The sequence below is a fragment of the Macrobrachium nipponense genome, chromosome 28 (genome assembly GCF_015104395.2).
Source record: "Macrobrachium nipponense isolate FS-2020 chromosome 28, ASM1510439v2, whole genome shotgun sequence".
Lineage (NCBI taxonomy): Eukaryota > Metazoa > Arthropoda > Malacostraca > Decapoda > Palaemonidae > Macrobrachium > Macrobrachium nipponense.
Window position 1 is genome coordinate 23,681,312 of NC_087217.1, and position 20,000 is coordinate 23,701,311.

The following is a 20,000-nucleotide window of genomic DNA, read 5'->3' on the forward strand; positions in this document are numbered from 1 at the left end:
AGGAGATACCGAGTAAAATTTACACTACAATAGCACTGCACATCCTAGAATACTGTGGTGGTAATGACAGACCTTTTAGTGGGTGGTTACCCCCTGACAGACGCCCCACAACGAGTAGGGAGGGGGAGACAGGATCTACATCCAACATTGGAGATACCAAGTAAAATTTGTACTACAATTGCACTGCACATCTTAGAATGCTGTGATGGTAATGCCAGATATTTTAGTGGGTGGTTACCCCCTGACAGACACCCCACAACGAGTGGGGAGGGGGAGGGGGAGACATGATCTGCATCTAAGATGGACATACCAAGTAAAATCTATACTACAATAGTTCTGCACATCCTAGAGTACTGCAGTGGTAATATCAGACATTTTAGTGGGTTGTTACCCCCTGAGAGACACCCCACAACGAGGGGGGGGGAAGGGGGAGGGGGAGTCAGGAACTGCATCCAGCATTGGAGATACCGAGTAAAATTTTACTACAATAGCACTGCTCATCTTAGAGTACTGCGGTGGTAATGACAGATATTTTAGTAGGTGGTTTCCCCCTGACAGACACCCCACAACGAGTTGAGAGGGGGAGGGGGAGGGGGAGGAGATGACAGGCTCTGCATCCAACATCGGAGATACCAAATATAATTTGTACTACAGTAGCACTGCACATCCTAGAATACTGCAGTGGTAATGACAGACATTTTTTGGGTGGTTACCCCCTGGCAGACACCCCGAAACGAGTGGGGAGAGGGAGAGGGAGGGGGAGACAGGATCTGCATCCAACATTGGAGATGCCAAGTAAAATTTGTACTACAATTGCACTGCACATCCTAGAATGCTGTGATGGTGATGCCAGACATTTTAGTGGGTGGTTACCCCTTCACAGACATAACCTACGATTGGAAGGGAGAGATGGGACACCTTGAAATAATTCAAAATCTATCATAGGCAATATTAATATTAGAAATATGGTAAGTATCTGAAAATCGTGGGCCTGATAAAATGTAAAAGGCAAAAAATTCAAGAAATATTGTGATGTTTCAGGATATGAATTACTGCCGGACTTATTTTTCAAAATTCCTATTGAAGTTTGGAATATTTCACTTCATTAATTCCATCATATCTATATAAATACTATGTGTGCGACTCACTAGGCTTGGTCTACTTTTTATAGTTTCACACACACACACACACACACACACACACACACACACACATATATATATATATATATATATATATATATGTGTGTGTGTGTGTGTGTGTGTGTGTGTGTGTATGTGTGTGTGTTATTTCTTCACACAAAGTATTTTATCTGAATGGGAGGGGGTCACAAGTGGCAACAGCTACAAGTATGTGTGCTGAGCCATTTTTGAGTAATTAAACCAGTCATATAGTGCCACTCTCAATTCCTCTAAAAAAAAGATATGTAAGATAAGTATTCTCGTTTTAATAGCGTCTTTGGTCAATTTCTTTTCTTGCCTATAGTTAGGACACTGCAGCCATGTCGAGGTTCGTAGCCCAACGTGTCTTACCATAACTGAATTATTCTTTAGTTGCTGTTGACTCGTGTGGATGAACTGAAATTTTTATAGGATATGGGAATTCGATTGATATTAAGACCAAAGTCCCATCATAAAGAGCCGTTTTAACACCCGCACATTCACAAAGAGATTATGTATCAGAGCACAAATAATTACTGGGAACGGAAATATGAATGAATTGTTCAGGATAAGCTAACTATAAAGATTAAAACATTTTCCCCCATTTCATTCCCCCTCCCGAAGTTGACGATCATACAACTTGGAGCTCCTGACTCCCAAATTTAGTTGGCCTATAATATCACGTCAATTATCTAATAGTCCACTTATTTTCGGCTGCCTCACTCAAATTGATCTATATGCTATCACAAAGTATCAGGTACCATATATATTCAGGGAAGAAAATCTAAACTCAAATAAAAATGATACGCAGTTTGATGTTTAAAGCCAGCTGAGTGCGTTTGTCTCTTAACTTCCCGCCGGCACGCACCACAGGCAGCCTATGTAATGTGTTTCAATACATTCTATCGATGCTGGCTTTGACGACCATTATTCGGCTAATTTTCTCCCTAGTAATATTTTTTTCTTTATTTCTTCATTATATCCAGTAGACAGGCACTAACATCATATTATATCCTCACGTCTGTTCAATGTATTTACCATTGTTAATATGATTTATAATGCGTCTCCAACAGTCATAAAAATCGGACAACCGAATGTGCAAATATGTCAGCTGTGTGCAAGGCATAGGGCGTCAATCACTGGAGTAGCGATCTCCCTGCCGAGAGTGACTTCGGAAGGCCATATTGAAAGGTCTCGGTCCAGCTCTTAGTACTATATTTTATTACTATTACTTTTTTAATCTTTATTATTTTATTATTATTATTATTATTATTATTATTATTATTATTATTATTATTTAGCCCAATTTCACAGAGAAAAATTATCTTACGAAAACACACCTAAGCACTCCAACCATTGTGGTCAGGCATAAGCATCTGCTCTTGGATCTAAGCAGTGTCAAGCATAAATGGTTCCTGTGTAAATACAGGACTTTCTTTGCATATGGTAGCGAAGCACTAACTAAACAGTAATGTAGTACAATCACTAAACACCAACACTCACAATGCACTTACTCAGTAAGCACTCACACTTGCATACATTCACTACACACACACACACACACACACACACACACACACACACACACACACACCACACAAACTTAACATACACTCACACATACTCTCAATAACACAAAACATTCTGACCCAACACTCACTAGGCACTCACTATACACTAAATACTCTCTAAACACTTAAAACACTAAATTTACTAAATACTCATTATACCCCAAACACTCGCTAAACATTCACCAAACACTCACTTAATCCTAAACATTAATTAAACACTAAACATTCACTAAACCCTAAGCACTCATTAAATACTAAATGCTTACCAAACGCTCACTTAAAATTCGCAAAACTTCCACTAAAACCCTAAACACTGACTGAATACTTACACACTAAATATTCACTAAACACTACCATTCACAAGACATTCACTAAACATTCACTTAACATTCACAAAACATTTACTAAAACCCTAAAGACAAAACATTCACTGAATACTTACACAATAAACATTCAATATCATTCACAAAACATTCACGAAACCCTAAAGACTCAGTAAACATTCACTGAATACTGACACATTAAACAGTCACTAAACACTAAACATTCATCAAACACTTACTCATAAACATTCCCTAAACGCTTACTCACTAAACCCTAACAATTCGCTAAACACTGACTCATTAAACATTAACGATAGAAAAAATTGACAATCGCACTAATTTTTCATTTCTCTTCTTTTCTTTACATTAATGCTAGGTTATTATTTTTTTGGTCTAGTTTGCTCTTGTATTTATTCATAATCTTCTTGAGAGAATGGAAATGTTCGAAATAACTTGGTATGTAGAGAGATTGTTTAAAAAACAAAGATCCTCTGTGTCCTTCCTCAGCCAGGTGTATTATATCTGACGAATTTTACACCAGCTGAAAAAAATCGACTATAGTAACAACAATATTCATTCATAAAACTGATAATACACAAATGTATCCATGATTTCATTAGCATGAAAGTCAGTTGAAACCAAAAGAAGGCCGTCCTGCTTCGATAAAACAAACCGAGTAGGGTATAGCGCAATTATTATGATCTGTACCCTGACTATAGCGTATATATTACATATGTATTACTATCTATTTAATGGGTGCGTAACTCTATTTAACAAATGAGGCGTCCAGTGCTAAAACCCACACTCGCCACAAATTTGAGAAATGCATTCTATCGTACATCTGGAATCCCCTTCGTTTCCTCTTTCGAATGGTGTAAGTGAGTGTATATTTTGATGATGAGAATATGGTTCAATTTTGCATTATATAATCTGTACTTTTGTAATATAGGACTGCAATTAATTTAACGTTGTACAATCTCACGACAGAATTTTTATTTTTTTGTTACATATCCCTAAAGTTAACTGCAAGATTTTTCTTACGGCTTTAAATACACAACATTTCCGTGTTCTAATTCTAAGTGTTTAGGTTTTCTGATTAACAATTTTCTTCTTTTAGATTTAGTAACAAGAAAAATAAACTTTTTTTTTCAGAAAGGGTGTGCCGTACTACCGCCTATTCTACACAACGTTTTCCCGGCTGGTGGGCGCTGGTCTGATAGAGCACTGGACCAAGAGCGTCATAAATGCTCAGATCAGCCAGTTTAGGAGAGAGGAAGCCAACGACAGGAGCAACGACACGAGCAGAAGCGAGAAAGTACGACACAGGTTGGTAAGTTGAAAACAAGTAAGAACCTTTGACCTCTCTTGAGAATGAATGAGTCAAGTCGAATGAATAATACCCCTTAGAAAATCATTTTCATAGATCTTGTTACCACCAACACACACTCTACATATCCACAGACACACACACACACACACACACACAAACACGCAAGAAGAAATATTATATCCCTAAAATTGCTGTGATGATTAAATACTAGTTACATCAATACTCAGCAAACTTAGTCTTCATAAATTCGACTTATACTATAAAGCAGGATGGGTAATTAGGTGGTATTAAATGCTATTCCATAAAATAATCTAAGAATTTACATCAATAACTATTATCGACAACCACACACATGCACATACACGGACACACACGTACACACAAAGAAAAAAGAAATAGCCCCAAACATAATATTTAAAAAAATAATTAACACGATTGAAAAATATCTTTGTCAATACCCAGCAACATTAGTCATTTTACACTAAATTTCATTTGGAAACTCTGAAGGATGCAACATTTTCCAAAGGTAAACACACGCTACAAGAGGAAATACTCTCAGGAAACTAAATCTACATTTATACTGGAATGTAAAACCTGTATACACCAATGAATCCGAAAAAAAAAATTTATAAATTATACATCGAAATAAATTCGGAATTGATTTGCAACATAACTACAAGAGGTACTGTTCTTTTTCCTTTAGCAAATCGTTTTATTTATACTTTCCTTTTGTTTTTCGTGTTATTACCCATCATCACTTTGTCTACTTAATCCTTTTTAGTTTCCTTTCAACATTTCCGTGTTTGTCTTACATTCCCTTCAATACTTTCTCTTTTTCCTATATCTTAACGTCATCACCATCCGACTCATGTTGGTCTCTTTCAAAAATCTCCGCCTTGGATTAATTTGTTCTATTCTTGAGTTAATTTCATTTTCATCCTGCTTTAGTAGTACACGGAAGCACTAATACACAAAGTATATATATATATATATATATATATATATATATATATATATATATATATATATATATATATATATATATATATATATATACTGTGCGTGTGTGTGAGTATAAAATTGGGTGAAAAAGAAAATTTTCTTGCAGAAATGACACAAGGTCACTGTCTATAATCATCATCGTATCCACTATCTTCCAGGAGCGGAATGACTTCACGCTAGCACTGGATCACCTGTTAGGTGTTTTTCTAGCCGTGCTGCTGGGCCATAGCATCGCCTGCCTGCTGTTCTTCATGGAGAAACTAATTCGCTCCTATCGCAAGGGCGACATGTTGGGCCTTCTCAAAAAGTGTCAAGGATTATCCAGCCCTTATTTGAATTGCCGGAAGAGGAGGAGGAGGAGGAGGAGGAGGAGGAGGAGGAGGAGGAGGAGGAGGAGGAGAGAGGAGAGGAGGAGGAAGGAGAGGAAAGGAGGAGGTGGAGATGGAGTTGGAGGCCATCCGAGAGAGAGAAAAGATTTTTTCCGTTTTATTTTATTTTGGACTTTTCATTCACTTCTTAAGGTAGCGTTGAAATCACCAAAGATTCTTATTCATCAAAGATACAAATGTTACTCTTCAGTGTTGGGTATCATCTCTTGCGCCAGGAAATAAAATAATAAAAAACTACTATTATTATCATTTACAATGCAAAAACATGCAACATAGCAAGAAGGAAGTCAATTCGCAAAATGCATCCCTAGTGGGAACGTACTGGAAATAGGTAAAAGTAAGACAATTGTACTTTGAATCACAACACAAGATTGCATTGATTTTTAGTTTATTTCTTATTGAAGATCCATTTTCTGATTAAATACATTTACTTTAACACAGGCTTAAGATATATATATATATATATATATATATATATATATATATATATATATATATATATATATATATATATATATATTATATATATATATATATATATATATATGTATATATACATATATACATACATACATATATATATATATATATATATATATATATATATATATATATATATATATATATATATATATATATATATATATATATATGGAGTTCGATTAGTTAACGGAATTATTATTATAAGTATTATTATTATTATTATTATTATTATTATTATTATTATTATTATTATTATTATTGAAAAAGAAAACCACAAAATCACTTTGTAGCTTGTTTACTTCTAATTATTTACATTTAGTTTTACTACACACTCGAGTACTTTCAGGCCCTATCTGTGGCCCATTTTCAAGAGATGTTTGGGATGTTAGCCTAGGTCAAGGCAACTTCTTCTCGTTGAGCTGTCATTTATGTAATGGCTGTTCTGGTTTCCTTGAGAGTTGCCAATCCCCTCTTGTCGCTCTGATATCCTGAGCTGATGGTAATGGGATTAATCCTTGAGGTAAGGGTGTGGTCACCAAAAGTCTGTTGGGCAGGAAACCTTATCTCCAGGTCAGCAGGGTCAATCTTAGCTTCTTTTAATATCAAAGCTCGGCTTATGGGATCTTCTGAGGTAAAATCTTTGTTTCCTTCTATTATTTTAATCTCTCTAATGAGTGCACCTTCTACTACCCTCCTGTGACTAATTTTGTTGCTTTTGTATATAAGCCTACTGTTTTTGAAATCCATCCTATGGTCATTTTCCCAACAATGCCTATCTATAGCACTCCCCTGAGAGTTAATTTGTACTGCCCTTCTATGTTCTTGGATTCTAGTCCTTATTCCCCTACCTGATTCCCCCACATATTTGTCTCCACAATTGTTGCAATTGATTATGTATACCCCTGCTACATCATCTGTATTACTATCTTCTCCTTCCAATTCTAAGGTATATACAAATTTATATTGACTTTCTTTCATTTTTGAAGTGATTTGTTTCATTTTAGGCATAAAAGGGAGGGCAACTATTTTCTTGTTTTCTTTATCCATGTACTCTCTACATTTGCTCTGTAAAAAATTTGTTCTAGCTTTGTTGAGTGCCCTTTTTCTGAACCCTTTCGGGTATGCTAATGCATCGAAGCTTTTACCGATGTAATTTATTTCTTGTTCTATCTTGCAAGTGTCACACGTTCTCATTGCCCTAAGAAATAAACCTGTTAGAACCCCTGGGCCTTGTCCCAGGCTAACATCCCAAACATCTCTTGAAAATGGGCCACAGATAGGGCCTGAAAGTACTCGAGTGTAGTAAAACTAAATATAAATACTTAGAAGTAAACAAGTTACAAAGTGATTTTGTGGGTTTCTTTTTCAATCTTCAGAAGAAAACTGAAAAAGTTTCAGTTTGGTTCATTATTATTATTATTATTATTATTATTATTATTATTATTATTATTATTATTATTATTATTATTATTATTATTATTGTAAAAACTCAACATAACATTTCAACAAACAAGTCTTACAACCTAATATGTAAACTGTAGCATATTGCAAAGTCAAAGTTGAAAACCAAAATTAAAACGAAAAGGGTATTATGAACGAACTTCTCATTTAATTTCTCGTACCAATAACCTTCCGATCCTTCTCGACGAAGAAAGTGTGGAACACTATTTCTCCAGCGAGAACCAAGAGGGACACAGAGAATCCTACGAGAGTGACCAGGTAGACGCCAATCAAGTGTCTTGTTCCCAGGATGACTTCGTTGTTTACCTGGAGGGGTAGGGAAGGTGCTCGATTATTCACACAGATGGAAAAGGCGATTCATACTGAACAATAATCACTGATGAGGGAAACTTTGGTAACATCCAAATCCAATGTTATGTTGGTTAATGTATGTGTGTGTGTGTGTGAGAGAGAGAGAGAGAGAGAGAGAGAAGATGAAATCAAGTAAGAGAGTTTCCTCCTAAACAAAAATCACGGATGGAGGCAACTTAAGCAAGATTCAATGTTCTGTTGGTTAATGAGAGAGAGAGGGAGAGAGAGAGAGAGAGAGAGAGAGAGAGAGAGAGAGAGAGAGAGAGAGAGAGAGAGAGAGAGAGAGAGATTTACATTTATCACAAAATTGTTTACACAGATAAAGGAAATAAGTTATGAGGTAAGAATCTGAAGTAAAAAAAAAAAGAACAAAATTCATGATCACTCAGGTTTTTGACGTAAATATTCCTGCTGTTTTGATTTATTTTTTTGAAAACTAGATTTGGTCATTTCCAGTATTATAACTCGATTCTCACCATCTGTTCCTGAACATCAGCGTCCTGCAGGTTGTCTACATGATTTTTTTGCTCGTTTTTCTTCTTCCGGGTTTCACGAACTCGAGAGGCGGCCACTTCTTCCATCCAGTGGTTAATCAACCCTGCGTCAACTAAGCGGTTTATGGTGTAGGCGAAAAGGGGATGATACGGCGCTCCCTTTCTGAAGTGGAAATAACCCTTTTCAGTTTTCTGTAAAAGGAAACTATTGGGATAGCTATTTGTCTGTCTGTCCGCACTTTTTCTGTCAGCCCTCAGATCTTAGAAACTACTGAGGCTAGAGGGCTGCAAATTGGTGTGTTGATCATCCACCTTCCATTCATCAAACATACTGCCTTGCGGCCTTCTAGCCTTGGTGGTTTTTATATAAATTAAAGTTAGAAACTACAGATGCGAGAGAGCTGCAAATTGGTATGTTGATCATCCACCCTCAAATCATCAAGCTTACCAAATTGCAGCCCTCTAGCCTCAGTACTTTTTATTAAATTTAATGTTAAAGGTAGCCATAATCGTGTATATAGATCTGCTATAGGTTCCAGCAACACAGGCCAGCACTGGGCCGTGGATTAAAGTTTCATAGACCGCGGCTGAGTGTTTCATACAACATTATAAGCTGTACAGGCAACTCGATTGCACCGAAGAAACTTCGACGCATTTTTTACTGGTTTAAACCTTTACTTCCAAAGCAACAAATGCCTTTTCAGCTTGTTTGAAAAAAAAATAGTATTGGCATTTAAAATAGTCTGAAAAAATTTGCGATTCCTTTATTTTCTTAATAGGGGAAAAAATTTTTCCAACTACACATGAATCCAAACTGCAAAGGTGTGATGACGTGAGTTTAAATTTCCTTTTGAGAAGGGATTTCTTCTCTGATTTTGGGAAAAAAATGAGTTCATTCTAGGTAATTAGAAAATTACAATGAAATCTGATTGTGTTGCAATATTCTTTACAAGAACACACAAGTACACACACATTTTTTCTCTCTCTTCTTCTCTCTCATCTCATCCTCTAGGTCCTCTCGCTTCTCTCTCTCTCGCTCTCTCTCTCTATCTCTCTCTCTCTCTATATATCTCTCTCTCTCTCTCTCTCTCTATATTTATATATATATATATATATATATATAATATATATATCTATATATATATACTACTATATAACGTGTGTATGTATCATATACAACTCAATAAACTTCCAGAAGGCAGGCTTTAGGGTCAAGACTGAAAGACAGCTAACCTGGGATTACCTCTCGCAGTTTTCAATTCTTGTTGAGGACATATGCCATTGACAGCATAGAAATTTAAATATCGCTGGGAGATATTCACATTGGGTGCACATAAGGTTATGCCTCTGAACTAACAATTGGTCCTAGGAACATAATTTTTGACAGATCCAGTTGGGGACAATTTTAACAAAATCGCCCCAAAATAGGATTTTTGAAAGTTGAAATATCATATGTACATTAGGAAAAAAAACTGGACTTCCCTTCGGTCCAGATTTGAACGCTTTTTTGCAGCCTTTTACCTCATCTCCATTTCTTCTTTCTTTTTTCAGTCTCGATGTCCAACCTCTCTTGCTATTATTCATGATGCAACTTTGTGGATTTCTTCTAATTCCGACTTAAGATCCTTGCATCTTCATTTCCATTATTTTTCGGATATCATTATCTCGCTGTCCAGCTACACGAACTCATATTTTTTTTACTGTCTTAAGTTCTGAATGGCTGAAAGTGCCTAAGGGCTAGACTTGACAGCCTTGGTCAAATGAAGAGCTTGACTTAGGGGACTACTGATATACGTCACCCAAATTCCTGATAGCATAATCTTTCTCCGATAGAAAATACCTTGTTAAGTACTCAAGGGTCTACTTACTGTAGTATTTCACTACATCAGATATTATCAATTGTATCGAGATTTCACAGATCTCTCTCTATAAAAAAAAAGCGTGAATACGAATTTGCTTCTTCAATTAATTTTATTTAAAATTGCCTTTTCTACATACCAATGAATAAAGAGTATCCTGGGGACATACGTCTTAATTTTTCCTAATCAGTAGCATAAGACTGCCGAAGAATCATTATGTTTGAAATAATAATAATAATAATAATAATAATAATAATAATAATTAATAATAATAATAATAATAATAATAATAATAATCATAATAAAATAATATAATAATAATAAATAATAATAATAATAATAATATAATAATAATAAATAATAATAGATGCAATGACAATGGATGAAGCCAGATACAGAGAGAACAAAGATCCCTTCATGAAAGCTTACAACACCGCCAAATTAAGGGAGAAAACAAGCGAGGTCAATGAAATAATGAGTCTAATACACACCACCAATATCACAGAAACAAATAACTTGACATATGCAGGAGCAAATTTAGTAACAGAACTGTTCGGGATACGAACACCAACACCACCAGCACAACCAACCCAACAGAAACCAAAACAGCAACCGCCTTGGAAAAGGCGCCTGGAAAAGCAAATCATGATGATGAGATCTGACTTAAGCAAACTGAAAGAGATGGGAGAAAAAAGGCTAAGAAACAAGAAACCAAGGGAGGAACTGAACGAGAAATACAAAGTACAGGAGAGGGGACTAAACAACATAATAGAAGATGTAAAACAGAGGCTTAAGGCCAAAGCACATAAGATCCAACGGTACATGAACAGGAATAAGGGATACCAACAGAACAAACTATTCGGAACCAACCAAAAAAGACTATAAAGCCAACTAAGAGGGGAAGACAACCACCAAGAAATTCCTGAAGCCGAACCGAGTAAGAGACTATGGGATAACATCTGGAGCAATCCGGCATCACACAACAAACATGCAACATGGCTCCAGGAAGTCAAGGCTGAAGAAACAGGGAGAATAAAACAAAGATTCACTGACATCACGACAGACACACTCAGACACCAATTAAAGAAAATGCCTAACTGGAAATCCCCAGGTCCCAATGAAGTCCATGGATACTGCCTCAAAAACTTCAAGGCCCTACACCCAAGAATAGCAGAGCAACTCCAGCATTGTATCATAAATCACAATGCGCCCAAATGGATGACCACAGGAAGAACATCCTTAGTCCAGAAAGACAAGAGTAAGGGAAATATAGACAGTAACTACAGGCCTATCACCTGCCTACCAGTAATGTGGATGTTACTAACAGGTATCATCAGCGAAAGGCTATTCGACTACCAACAGAAAGGCTGCAGAAGGAAGTGTAGGGGCACAAAAGATAGACAAAATGGTAATGAAGAGCAGTAAGAGAAGGAAAACCAACCTAAGCATGGCATGGATAGACTATAAGAAAGCCTTCGACATGGTACCACACACATGGGTAATAGAATGTCTGAAAATATATGGGGCAGATGAAAACACCATCAGCTTCCTCAAAAATACAATGCACAACTGGAATACAATACTTACAAGCTTTGGAATAAGACCAGCAGAGGTTAATATCAGGAGAGGGATCTTCCAGGGCAACTCACTGTCCCCACTGCTCTTCGTAGTAGCCATGATTCCCATGACAAAAGTACTGCAGAAGATGGATGCCGGGTACCAACTCAAGAAAAAAGGCAACAGAATTAACCATCTGATGTTCATGGACGACATCAAGCTGTATGGTAAGAGCATCAAGGAAATAGATACCTTGATCCAGAATGTAAAGATTGTATCAGGGGACATCAGGATGGAGTTTGGAATAGAAAAATGCGCCCTAGTCAACATACAAAAGGGCAAAGTAACAAGGGCTGAAGGGATAAAGCTACCAGATGGGAACAACATCAAACGCATAGATGAGACGGGATACAAATACCTGGGAATAATGGAAGGAGGGGATATAAAACATCAAGAGATGAAGGACACGATCAGGAAAGAATATATGCAGAGACTCAAGGTGATACTCAAGTCAAAACTCAACGCCGGAAATATGATAAAAGCCATAAACACTTGGGCAGTGTCAGTAATCAGATACAGCGCAGGAATAGTCGAATGGACGAAGGCAGAACTTCGCAGCATAGACCAAAAACCGAGGAAACATATGACAATACACAAAGCACTACACCTAAGAGGAAATACGGACATACTATACATACCATGAAAGGAAGGAGGGAGGGGACTACTAAGCATAAAGAACTGAGTCAACATCGAGAACAGAACACTGGGGCAATATATGAAGACCAGTGAAGACGAGTGGCTCAAGAGTGCATGTGAAGAAGGACTGATAAAAGTAGACGAAGACCCAGAAATATACAGAGACAGAAGAAAGACAAGCAGAACAGAGGAATGGCATAACAAACCAATGCACGGACAATACATGAGACAGACTAAAGAACTAGCCAGCGATGACACGTGGCAATGGCTACTGAGGGGAGAGCTAAAGAAGGAATCTGAAGGAATGATAACAGCGGCACAAGATCAGGCCCTAAGAACCAGATATGTCCAAAGAACGATAGACGGAAATAACATCTCTCCCATATGTAGGAAGTGCAATACAAAAAATGAAACCATAAACCACATAGCAAGCGAATGTCCGGCACTTGCACAGAACCAGTACAAAAAGAGGCATGATTCAGTAGCAAAAGCCCTCCACTGGAGCCTGTGCAAGAAACATCAACTACCTTGCAGTAATAAGTGGTACGAACACCAACCTGAAGGAGTGATAGAAAACGATCAGGCAAAGATCCTCTGGGACTATGGTATCAGAACAGATAGGGTGATACGTGGAAACAGACCAGACGTGACGTTGATTGACATAATCAAGAAGAAAGTATCACTCATTGATGTCGCAATACCATGGGACACCAGAGTTGAAGAGAAAGAAAGGGAAAAATGGATAAGTATCAAGACCTGAAAATAGAAATAAGAAGGATATGGGATATGCCAGTGGAAATTGTACCGATAATCATAGGAACACTAGGCACGATCCCAAGATCCCTGAAAAGGAATCTAGAAAAACTAGAGGCTGAAGTAGCTGCAGGACTCATGCAGAAGAGTGTGATCCTAGAAACAGCGCAAATAGTAAGAAAAGTGATGGACTCCTAAGGAGGCAGAATGTAACCCGGAACCCCTTACTATAGATACCACCCAGTCGAATTAGAGGACTGTGATAGAGCCAAAAAAAAAAAAAATAATAAAAAAAAATAATAATAATAATTTGTCCTCTTATCTCATACTTTGACTTTTCTTTATTACTATTTTATTTTGGCCTATCACAGTCCTACAATTCGACTGGGTGGTGTTGCATCCTGCCTCCTTAGGAGTCCATCAATTCTCTTACTATGTGCGCTGTTTCTAGGATCACACTCTTATGCATGAGTCCTAGAGCTACTTCAGCCTCTAGTTTTTCTAGATTCCTTTTCAGGGATCATGGGATCGCACCTAGTGTTCATATGATGTTGGGTACAATTTCCACTGGCATATCCCATATCCTTCTCATTTCTATTTTCTGGTGTTGATACTTATCCAGTTTTTCTCTCTCTTTCTCTTCAACTCTGGTGTCCCATGGTATTGCGACATTGATGAGTGATACTTTCTTCTTGATTTTGTCAATCAACGTCACGTCTGGTCTATTTCCACGTATCACCCTATATGTTCTGATACCATAGTCCCAGAGGATCTTTGCCTGATCGTTTTCTATCACTCCTTCAGGTTGGTGTTCGTACCACTTATTACTGCAAGGTAGTTGATGTTTCTTGCACAGGCTCCAGTGGAGGGCTTTTGCTACTGAATCATGCCTCTTTTTGTACTGGTTCTGTGCAAGTGCCGGACATTCGCTTGCTATGTGGTTTATGGTTTCATTTTTTGTATTGCACTTCCTACATATGGGAGAGATGTTATTTCCGTCTATCGTTCTTTGGACATATCTGGTTCTTAGGGCCTGATCTTGTGCCGCTGTTATCATTCCTTCAGTTTCCTTCTTGAGCTCTCCTCTCTGTAGCCATTGCCATGTGTCATCGCTGGCTCATGTATTGTCCCTGCATTGGTTTTTTGTGCCAGTTGTCTGTTCTGTTTGTTATTCTCCTGTCCCTGTATATTTATGGGTCTTCGTCTACTTTTATCAGTCCTTCCCATGCACCATTGAACCACTCGTCTTCACTGGTTTTCAGATATTGCCCCAGTGCTCTGTTCTCGATGTTGACACAGTCCTCTATACTTAGTAGTACACGAAGCCGACGAACCTGGGAATGTGCATGAACGGTGAGAGTGAGTGCCCTGAGAGTTATAAGCGCTCCACCATCAGCGCCTTCGTCAGGAGGGCCCTCTCACACTGCTCCTCCTGGAATGACACACACAGTGAGTTGGAGCGCGCCGCCCAGGTCCTAGTCGACAACGGACACACCAATCGTGCTGTTGATGAGTCAATAAGGAAAGATATGGAAGCCTGGTACCACCGGGAACCCCGCCCCGACGTTGCAGAGCCCATCAAGCTTTTCTACAAGGGGTAATTCCACCGGAGGTACAAGGAGGACGAACAAGCCCTCAAAAAGATCATCGAGGAAAACGTCAGCCCCGCCGACCCAGACAGAAATATTAAGATGATTATATATTATAAAACGAAGAAGACGAGCAGCCTGGTGATGAGAAACAATCCTTCGGCGCCATTGCAAGATCCCTTGAAGAAGACGAGTGTGGTCTACCGTTACACATGCCCCGTCCGAGGATGCCTCGGCAAATACGTCGGTATGACCTCCATGCGTTTCTCCAAGCGAATCTCCTGCCACGCCCAAGAAGGAGCCATATTCAACCACGCCAGGACTGCTCATAACAAACGGATAAGAAGAAATGATATTATCCCTAATATCACCATAATCGATCAAACAACGGATCCCCGACGTCTGCGCCTCCTAGAAGCCCTCCATATAGGCAAGGAGAAACCAAACTTGAATATCACTCAAGAAACGTTTCTCTTCCCACCGCCGCCCGGAGAGCAGCGAGTGACCCCCCGACGATGCCAGATAATCAGGAACCCCCACAGGATGATACGATTCCTGCTACAGACGGAATTCTTGACGTTCATCCGCAGGCACGCTACTGTGGCGCTCGCACGAGAGAATCTCCGAGACCTTCGAGGCGAGATCCACGGCTTCGCCCAAGACCGGCCCGACCAATGAGAATGCAACTCTAGGTCCGAGCCGCTATAAATACCGTTCCGCAAACTTTCTTGCTACAGTCACTTCAACCGACTCGTCAGAAGATGACCTATGAGAAGGTCGAAACGTCACGTGATACCAGCTATACCAGCACCAATACCAGCCCTGAAACCTAAGACGACCCCGGCCCGAACTGGACTACGCCTACGGAATAATACCAGCACTGACGACGACCCCTGCTTGACCTGGACCTGATATCTTGTTCTAATAAAAGATTCCTTCAGCATTTATAATTTTTGAAAATTCCCAATATGAATATTGGCCAGTTACTCAGAAACATCGCTGAGCCTGAGAAGCGAATTGTAAGGAAAATAGAAAAAACAATATATAAAATCAACTCGCTTAATTCTGCAATTATTATTATTATTATTATTATTATTATTATTATTATTATTATTGCTTAATATGAAATCTAGACTCATGTGCAAATCACAGGTAACAGGTTAGAAAAAAGAAGAAGCAAAACCAAGGTGATAAAATTCTTGAAAATGCACAAATAAACAAGAGAGACATACCAACAGGAAAAAAAAAAACCAGTGCATACATGGAAATTAATATTAAACTTACCTCAACGACCATCCAAAGTCAGTCACAATGTTATATTTCTCTCTACTAATGTACAGAGGAGTCTGTCCAAAATCATCCGTGAAATCCAGAGCTATGGCGCTCTGGAGGAACTTCCGAACACCCACTAACGAGTACCCTCCCATCAGCGTCTTCTTCAGGCCCTCTGTGATCGTTGGCGTCTGAGGAGAATGTCGAATAAGTTCCGGGTTAAATTCGAGGCAAAGTGAAAAGGTTTGAAACTCAAAGCGAGATTCAGATGCTGAGAGCCAAAGAGTATCAGTCAATGCACATCATATGGTTAACTGTAGACAATACTAAAGGGTGTTTGCAGCTTCCTTTCAGCCGCTGGCTGCGCCCACATTTTAGCCTTCTACTTTACCTCTACTCTCGGTCCCTTTCTTCAATCTTATTGTCTAACCTACTAAAACTTTCACTTCTTAGTGCAACTGTGTGGGTTTTCTCTTACTGCCACCTTTAGATCCTTGTATTTCTGGATATTCAGTTTTCTGCCCAACCATTCCAGCTCCCCGTTTTCCAATTCTTTCGCGCCGAATGACCGAAAGTGTTCTGCCGCTTGGCTTGATAGCTAAATTTTCCTAAAAATCAAATCTATCGCAATAAAGCATAAGAGTAATTTGTATATATAAAAAAAGTCCGCATAAAATAAAGGGGTTTTCCAGAAGCTAATCAGAATGAAAGTTTAGAGAGTGATGAAAGAGACTAAATGGAATATAGCTGCCTATACTACTGGAACATCAAAACAGATTTTAAAAAATCCAAACAACTGAAAATTTGAGTATGAGTATGAGTATATTATATGGTATCGTGATATTTCCCAAATATCACAGCAAAATGACAAGAAGGAAATTTTATGTTAAATTTCCAGTTCTTGCTTTTAAAAAGGCCTATAAGTACATGAACTTTATTTAGGTAAAAAAAAAAAAAAAAAAAAAAAAAAAAACTTTAACATCGGATTTTCAAGGGATTCACGGGAATACTAAAGATTATAAGTATATCTTCAAAAATCAAATAACTTGATATATGTTTTTATGTCTCGAAGGACTAAAACTATTTTTCTTTTGAATACGTCCAAGGCGTTTCTCCAACCTTCCTATTTGATAGTGGATTGTTGGAAGAATCAAGATGAAAACTTGTTCTATTAAGCTTTTTTTTTTTTACTAACACAAGGAAATGTTTTGCTTTAAGAAACCCCGGAAAAAGTTATTTTCTTACCTCAGTATACTTATACACGTACTTAACAGCCGAGTCATTAGTGTTTAAGAAGAAGAGCAAGACTTGACCTGACATGACGAAGTCGTGAACTCCCCAGCGCCACGAACTCCGGCTTACAAGGTCCTGGAAGCTGTCAATCGGCTTCGTTTTACTCTGGACTGACAGGAAAGCCACCAAGGCTGACCTGTAGACGGTCGAAATGACCAGGGAAGCCACCAGGAACCAACCAAGTAACATCTGAAAAATATTTTCGTTTTTAAGAAATGAATATCAAGTTGGGAAGCTAAGTTGTGTCTGGCGATATGAGGTATTCTCGTTCTGCGATGAACACAAGGAAATAATATTCTGATTGATTCTGAAGATGAGAGGAGGGTCTCGGGATGATTCTCAAATCTACAATATGTAGTAAAGTGATTAAGCAATGCATTAGCACGACACAGACAGAAGAGACTAACCTGCCCCGACGTGTATCTGGGAGCGTTATACGGAGTGTCGTCCAGCATCACGGCCCAGCTGTAGAAGATGGACCAATCGAGAGACATACTTTTGTCCCCCGTCATATTCGACCTCGTCCTCTCGAGCAGCCATAATGCCACTCCCCAAAGCATGATGCTGATGATGAGATAGACCCATACCTCCACTGAAAGTAAATGAAACAATGATTGCCAGAGTAAATTCTATTTAGACTGAACTCTATGATTATTATCCTGTCCTGAAAAAAAAATAATGAATGAATGAATAAATAAATTAACTGACTTATAAATAAATAACACAGCAGTATATCATATCCCCGATGAATACAGATAAGCTCATGCCTACAGAAACATTCAAGTTAGTCCTTGATTTCAGATAAATAAAATCAAGCTGGTTATTAGCTGAGGCTGTACCTAAATAAACAAACAAGCTAGTCCTAAATCAGAATTGGAAAACAGGGCGATCATATGACAAGGAGGTCACAAGTCAAGTTAGTTCCAAGCCCGAATGAATAATGCAACAGGTCCTAAGTTCAGATAAGCAGTCGAATCAGTCTTACTGAGCAGTTGTCCTTTTCCTTGCAGAAAAAAATGAGAAAAAGACAGAAAAAGAAAGCCAGTGGACTGAAAGACTGCTAATACTTGCTGGACTTCATCCCTGCTCAAACTATACCACTAAAAGCCTGTTCCAGGCTTCAGGAGTAGAGGCAGTATTTGAAATCTATTAGCATATTCGATTTCCATGGTGACATAATGGCGTGGCAGCTCATCCATCTCCACCGAATGAATATAAGCATCTAAATCCAGATTTTTCAATAAACGGCAACAACTGCTTCACAAACACCCTGTACTTACCGGTAAAGGACGGGTTACTTCACAAACACCCTGTACTTAGCGGCAAAGAACGGGTAATTTCCACACTTACGGGTAAAGGGGCGAATAATGACCAGGTACTGAGGTAGGAGCTGAGGCTTCCGTGACACGATAACCAGGGTATCAGCCTCGATCGTCCTGACGAGGTCTGTGACGGTCAGTCTCTCCGGATTGGTGGAGGTGGTAAAAGTGAAGTCTGCGCGGCCTCGTTGCATGTCTCCGAAGAGCCCTGTCCAGGTTCCGTTCTTCAAAAGGTTCCCGATGGACAGATCCTGTACAGGACGGATCTCGTACCTGCGGGTGGAATGGAAGTATTTGAGTTTGTCGGGCTCCCACCGGATTATGGTTGATATTTTTCTACGTAAACAAGCAAGCAGTTTCAGGGTAACTAGGCGTATATACTATATTTCTTCCCCCAGAACCGTTCTTCGAGTTCCACCGTTCCTCGAGCTCCGCCGTTCCTTGGAACTGTTGCGCGCATGGAACTTGTCTCGGACTCATTTTTCTTTTGTTTCGTAAATGGTGGGAAAAGTGACGACGACAACAAAGGTATGAAATTAGTTATCCAGGTGTTTCACATTAGGCTGATTTACTGATTAACTGCGTACACAGACACACACACACACACAACACACACACACACACACACACACACACATATATATATATATATATTATATATATATATATATATATATATATATATATATATATATATATATATATATATGAGTCTATTTTTGCGTAAAATCTTGCACCAGGATCTTAAGGCTTTCTAGTGACAAGTGTATCCAAAAAGGTGCAAGGAACTCGAGAAGTTACGAGGTCATTGTGTCTATATATATATATATATATATATATATATATATATATATATATATATAATATATATATATATATATATATACTAAACGCTAAACCTTACGTGAAATTCAGAGCAGACGAAAGTGCCTCGACTATTCTCTGGTCTAAGGAGTCCAACAGCACCACCGGTTTGTCGAGGTTCTCCAAGTCCAGTTTGAAATTGATGTAAGGGAAGAAAGGCATTGTCGTTATTTTTAGCAAGTGTCCCTCAAGTGTCCTCATTTGGTCTGAAATGTATGAAGTGAAATGCATTAG

The 20,000-nt window shown here is 38.4% G+C and overlaps 1 protein-coding gene across 1 annotated transcript in view; it reads right to left on the reverse strand.

The window, feature by feature from the left end:
- Positions 1 to 7,866: 7,866 nt before the first annotated feature.
- The window catches only part of LOC135201127 (glutamate receptor ionotropic, kainate glr-3-like), a 15,529-nt gene continuing 3,395 nt past the window's right edge, over positions 7,867 to 20,000 (reverse strand). The window contains exons 4-10 of the mRNA XM_064230004.1: positions 19,807 to 19,972; positions 18,934 to 19,175; positions 17,991 to 18,175; positions 17,536 to 17,772; positions 16,303 to 16,481; positions 8,547 to 8,727; positions 7,867 to 8,025 (exon numbers count right to left, since the gene is read on the reverse strand). Of these exons, the coding sequence (XP_064086074.1) occupies positions 7,867 to 8,025; positions 8,547 to 8,727; positions 16,303 to 16,481; positions 17,536 to 17,772; positions 17,991 to 18,175; positions 18,934 to 19,175; positions 19,807 to 19,972 (1,349 nt within the window). The remainder of the gene's footprint in view (positions 8,026 to 8,546; positions 8,728 to 16,302; positions 16,482 to 17,535; positions 17,773 to 17,990; positions 18,176 to 18,933; positions 19,176 to 19,806; positions 19,973 to 20,000) is intronic.